General features: G+C 52.3%; 1 protein-coding gene across 1 annotated transcript; it reads left to right on the forward strand.

Moving 5' to 3' along the window:
- Nucleotides 1–1,138: 1,138 nt before the first annotated feature.
- On the forward strand, nt 1,139–4,046 carry RPL7 (ribosomal protein L7). The gene is made up of 7 exons (XM_040994407.1): nt 1,139–1,223; nt 1,845–1,953; nt 2,206–2,372; nt 2,881–3,018; nt 3,128–3,237; nt 3,470–3,679; nt 3,965–4,046. Exons 1-6 carry the CDS (start codon nt 1,210–1,212, stop codon nt 3,676–3,678), a joined length of 747 nt encoding a protein of 248 aa, XP_040850341.1. The 5' UTR covers nt 1,139–1,209; the 3' UTR covers nt 3,679; nt 3,965–4,046.
- The last annotated feature ends 1,996 nt before the right edge of the window (nt 4,047–6,042 follow it).

Below are 6,042 nucleotides of genomic sequence, written 5' to 3' on the forward strand. Positions count from 1 at the left end.
GTCAGCCCGGGGCCGGCCGCCCGCCGCGGGGGACTTGTCAACTTGACCCCAAGTTACGAGAGGGGGTGCGAGGGTGGGGTGCGGGGCAGCCGGGCCAAAGAAGGGGCGACTCGCTCTGCGGAGGCGAGCGCTCGCTTCCCCGCGCGCTCGTGTCCACCGCCTCGCCGTGCTCCACCGGCCCCAGGCGGCTGTCACTCCGCGCGGCGAGCTCCAGCAGCGCCCGAGTCGGAACCCTCCCGGTCGCCTGCGAGCGGGCTCCACGCTCCGCGCTATATAGCCGGCGACCGGGAAGAGCCGGCGGCGGCCTCGGCCCTCCCTCCGCCCGGCCCTTCCCCGCCTCCCCGGGCGCACCCCGCCCCCGGCCCAGCCCCCCGCCAGCCAGCCAGCCGTGCGGCGCGCCGCGCGGGGCAGCCCCTCTCACATGGCCGTGGCCGCCGCCTCCTCCTCCTCCAGCGCTCGCGTCTCACCTCCCTGCGCGGCTCCCCTGTCCCGGGCCGCCAGGGCCTCCGCCTCCCGGGCCCAGCGCTCGGCAGCGTCTTGGCCATCCTCCGGCCGGCCCGTCCTCGCCGGTCACCGCCTCGACACTTTGGGTCAAGCCCCGGGTGGGAAGGACTCCGGCCGCCCTCCGCTCTCCGCCTCCCTTCCCGCGCCGGGCAGTCAGGCGCTGCGGAAGACAGCCCTGCAGGCCGGCGGAACGGCGGGGAGGACCTCGGCGGCGCGGTCCGGCGGTGCGGTGGCCGGGGACGGCGGGCGCCGGTAGCTGGAGGGCGGCCCCCCGGGAGGACACTCGGGGTCGCACTGGCCGTGTGGGACGTGTCCCCAAGGGCTCGTCCCCCGCCCGAGCCACCAAAGAAGCGCTTGCCATCCCCCTCGCCCAGTGGGCGACGGAGCGGTGCATGCTGGGGATTGTAGTTCGCGGTTTGGAGGCGTGTGCTTAACATTAGACGGGCGGGAACCTGTCAGCGCCGCTCTGCTCTTGGATGGATTAAAAATCAACACACATGTTTTTGTCATGAGAACTTTAACCCAAAAGTTGGTTGGAAGAGCCTGGCGCAGGCAGTTTTGAATTCAGCGTCTGCAAAGCAGGTTCTCAATTCTGGGTTCTTTTTCCGGCTTATGCTAGGACACCTATAGGATTTGGGGCTTGACTGTCGCAGGCTTTAAGTGGGCAGTGCGCATGCGCTGGCTTCCTCTTTTCCGGCTGGAACCATGGAGGCTACCGAGTAAGTCTCTGTGTCTGCTCCGCCGTATCCTTCTCCATCCCCGTCCGCGGAGGCATTTTGTCTCGTCTTTTCTTTGCATGGCCGTAGCTTGTACCTTGGCCCACTTGTGTCTGCGTTTGTGACGTTCTGCGACACGTTGGCGAGCGGCCTCGGCGCGCAGGGCTCGGGAGGGCTCGGGGATGAAGTGCAGAGGCCGAGCGTGTGCGGAAGCGGCCGGGTGGAGGGCCGGTGCTGCGGAGGCCAGCTTGGGAGGGAAGCTCCGAGCGCCCGAGTCCCGGGGTCGGTGTCCGGCTGCCGCTTGGCCGTCGGGCCGGTGCAGGTGCAGGCTGGAGGCCGGGCCGTGGCTCCGAGGCCGTGGTCGCCCGAGGGGCTGGTGGGCAGCGCTTCTCGGCGGCTTCCCGGGCTAGCGCGCTGTGGTCGTCGCCGTGCCCGTCTGTAAGCTGGCAGCGAAGGGGGCTGTGTGCGCCGTGGCGGGTGTTGGCGTCCCGGCAGTCCTGGCCCTCGGCTGGCTGCGCTGGGGCCATGTGGGGGAGCCCGGGTTCGAACCCCGGGCCCGTGCGGGAGGTGACTCCAGGGCCACAGCTTCGCAGGCGCCCGATCCTCCCCGTGTGCTCCCTCCAGAGAGAAGAAGAAGAAGGTTCCCGCCGTGCCAGAAACGCTGAAGAAAAAGCGGAGGAATTTCGCAGAGCTCAAGATCAAGCGCCTGCGGAAGAAGTTTGCCCAGAAGATGGTGAGTGAACTTTCTGTGGGCGGGCGCTTACCGTTTCAGAAGCCTGGCGTCTGGGCTTCCTGAAGGACTGTACCAGGGGGTGCTTGGCATCCTAATGTGGCTGATGTGTGTCTAGATATGTGCTGGCATGGTAAGTAAGGAAAAAAAGGGAGAGTCGTGACACCCCCCCCCACACACACACACACCCGGGAAAGTGGTGTAGTTAATTGATCAAGGCCCGAAGTCTCACACGTGTCTGACGGTTTATTTCAGCTCCGGAAGGCCAGAAGGAAGCTCATCTACGAGAAGGCCAAGCACTACCACAAGGAGTACAGGCAGATGTACAGAACTGAGATTCGCATGGCGAGGATGGCAAGGAAAGCCGGCAACTTCTACGTCCCTGCAGAACCCAAGCTGGCGTTTGTCATCAGGATCAGAGGGTGAGTGGTACCGACGGCCTTCTCGTTGAAGGAAAGGTTAGGCAGCACTTCTGGAAACTGTTTCTGTAACGTTGGGGTCACGTTGTGGGGGCAGGCTAGAGCGACGGGGCTGTCACTTGAATGGTGTGGTGCTAGTTTTGTACCCTGCTGTAGCAGGGAACTTTTAGAAACATTTGCTTCAAGTGCTATGACAACAGTGAATGTCAGGAGAGAGCCCAGAGGGGGCGGTGGGGTTCAGGTGTTAAGGCTGTGCATCAAGACTTTATGTGGAGGTTGTAGCGGCAGAGCAGAAGGCTCATGAGAAGGGCGAGCTAAGGGCGATACTGCATACAGGGAGAAGTCGCTCACTGCCAAATGAGGGACATGCCAGTGGGTTTTGGTCTTACTAGCAGGGGTAATTGGCTACTTAGGTGAGAGTTGCGTGTTGTCTGATACTACATTGCTCAGCTTGGGGTTCTCTGTTGATCTGGTAAAACCCAAGTCGACCTGTTGGCACTTTCCATTGCAGTATCAATGGTGTGAGTCCCAAAGTCCGCAAAGTGCTGCAGCTCCTTCGCCTTCGGCAGATCTTCAACGGCACCTTTGTGAAGCTCAACAAGGCTTCTATTAACATGCTGAGGATTGTGGAACCCTACATCGCATGGGGGTAGGTCTGTTTGTCCTTGTTTCCTGCACTGGCTGCATTTGGAGAGATAGGTGCTAGTAGTTAAGGATGATCACCTTTGATGCTTTATGTCTACCTTGCGTGCTTTCAGCTACCCGAATCTGAAGTCGGTGAACGAGCTCATCTACAAGCGTGGCTATGGCAAAATTAACAAGAAGCGAATCGCTCTGACCGATAACACCCTGATTGCCCGTTCTCTTGGTAGGTTCTGTGTTTGGAATTAAATTATTTTCTGGACCCGCATTTGTTAGTAATCTCCTGTTTTCCCTACCGTTAGGGTTAACGGACTTGGCTTAAGTAAATATATGCGTTTTGCTACTTTTTTTTTTTTAATAGTTTCAGCGTTATTTGCTGTTGGTTAGCTTTTCTCAGCTTGTAATTGTGTTTGTTGGGTGTCTTAAAACTTGAATGACCGAAGTACCTCAAATTTCAGGTAAATACAATATCATCTGCATGGAGGATCTGATCCATGAGATCTACACTGTTGGCAAACACTTCAAAGAAGCAAATAACTTCCTGTGGCCCTTCAAGTTGTCTTCTCCCCGAGGAGGGATGAAGAAAAAGACCACCCATTTTGTAGAGGGTGGCGATGCTGGCAACAGGGAAGACCAGATCAACAGGCTCATTAGAAGGATGAACTGAGGTGAGATGCTGCGTCCCTGTTAGGGTACAGGTGGTCATTTGAAAACTCTACACCTTGTTGATAGAAGTCTGTACTTTCCTTGGGGAGGGAGAAAGCTGCTGGGTACGGTTGGTTGGGTGTTTTTTTTTCCCTCTGGAGGACTTCTGTGGGGAGGAAAAGCTGTTTTTAAAGAAAGGGATATTCTTGAAAGTATAACCAGATTGTTTTGTCCAGTTAATTTTGTGTTCATTCTTAGTTACTAGGGTATTAACAGGGGTGTGTTTTTTTTTTTTTTCCTGCTTTCAGGTGCCTGTTCTGGTATTTTTATAATCTGGTCAGATAATAAATGTCAACTCCACTGAATTGAAATAAACTATTGTATTGGTGACTTTTGTTAGCCTGCCTTGTCTTCTGTTCGCTATCGTGGCAAATCTTTGCTGGAATTATAAGCCACCAACAGACTCAAGCAAAACTGGGCTCCAGATGGTGTTTTGAAAAACATTTCCTGATTCACAAAGGTTTTTATCTTTGAAAAAAAGAATATCTTCATTTTTTTTTTACTTTTCAGTTGTGCTACAAGTCAAAACCATTGGTATTTACATAATTTGTAGGTAAAATTGCAGTGAGCAGAAAATGTTGAGCATGTGCGTCTGAGGTTTTGTAAACGATTTCCTTTCCCTTTTCTTGTTTTATCTCTGGTAGCCATGTTTAGGGGAGCTACATATTGCTCTGTTACCAAGGGGCACTGGTGCTTAGGTCTGTAGGTGCATCGTGACCTAAACATCAAGTGTTGCTTAACTCGCCTAGACTAATGAGTGCTGAGTGCAACATGGCCCTGTCAAGAAACAGCTTTTTATGATGGTTCTTATGCTGTGGCTCGAATGCAATGTGAAGAGTAAAACGCCTCAGATACATTGGGGATTTTTGCTTTGTTTTGTTTTGTTTTGCATTTATTTGAGGCTATTCTCTTGAGTTGATGAGTGTTTTAGGGTCTTGAGTTTCCTCATGTTCCATGCTTACAGGTAACAATGTTTTGTCTGCTTGGTTCGGTGGGTCAACGTAATTGTAACTGCTTTGTAGATTTTAAGTAAAGTAACAGCATTTCCTCGTCACACATTCATTGTGCTGATGGGTAAGCAAAGCTGATAAGGTGTTGGTCTGTTCAGAAGATTAGGGAATGCCTTAAGTGGCCTCTACTGTGAGGTAGAAGTGGCCCTGTTTACCCAAGTGGTAGTATTTGGAAAGACAATTGCTTAGTGATTTGTTCAGGAAAGTTCTAGGTTCACACCAACATCCAGTATTGTGTTCTTAAATACGTTGTTAAACAATATCATACTAAATGCTTAGAGGACTGCCTGGTTCAGATGTTCTTTGTCCTTGTTTCAGCCTATTATGATGAGCAAGAACATGTACAACAAGTGAATGCCATACAGACACCGAATGAGAGCCTCTTGGGGTATCTGAGGCAACTCTTCAATGTTATGTGACACAATATTGAGATGCCGAGAAGCATGTTCCTCCCTTTGTTCTTAAACAAATGTATGTTTCCTTTTGCTGCTGTAACACGGTAACAGGCAAGGAGTAGCTGTTTGGCAGTTCCTGGGAGAAGTACTAAATCTGTTCCCATTTGTTCAGACCTTCGTCTGAAGTACAGTCGGTCGACTTCTATTCTTAACTCTGATTTTCTTCTGTCTCAGAAAAAATTGCCAAGATTATATTGGGCCACCTGGGTAATTCATTCATAAGGTAGTTAGATTTAAGTAATCTGCACATGCTTGCTGTTTTTAAGAGTTAAGGCATGGAAGTCTTCGGAAAATCATTTGGGTTCTTCAGCTATATTCTGCCTCAAATATTCTGCTATATTCTTCAGCTATATTCTGCACTTCATTGTGAGCTAGAGCTGCCAGGTGCATCCACATGTTTAATTCTGCAAAAGAGATGTACCTTGGGTAACTTGAGAAAAATGTTTTAAACTCAAATTTTCATGTAAGGCTTAAGTGCGTAGCACTTAAAGTAGCGACTAGTACATGATAGTCTGGTGACATGGTAGCGAGATGTGGTTAGGGGAGGCAGGGTGCCTGGAGTGTATTTGTGTGGCTGAAATTTGTATGTGGTTGTTGGTATATAACAGTAACAGCATGTTGGGTGCAGGAAACGATATATGCTTTGAAGGTGGGAAAGATTCACAAAGAATTTGGACAAAGATCTCTTATGTACTGGTCACTTCCTGAAGGGCCACGTGGCTTGGGCTGGGTCTCCCATGCAGGTATGTAGTCTGAAGAACTTGGGCCATCCACCAGTGCTTTCCCAGGGAACTGGATGGCAAATGCAGCAGCCAGGATGAACCAGCATGCTCGTGTACGATGCTGGTGCTTGGAGGTAGA

This window comes from Ochotona curzoniae, unplaced genomic scaffold (assembly GCF_017591425.1).
Source record: "Ochotona curzoniae isolate NIBS_2020 unplaced genomic scaffold, NIBS_Ocur_1.0 contig_1071, whole genome shotgun sequence".
Taxonomy (NCBI): Eukaryota; Metazoa; Chordata; class Mammalia; order Lagomorpha; family Ochotonidae; genus Ochotona; species Ochotona curzoniae.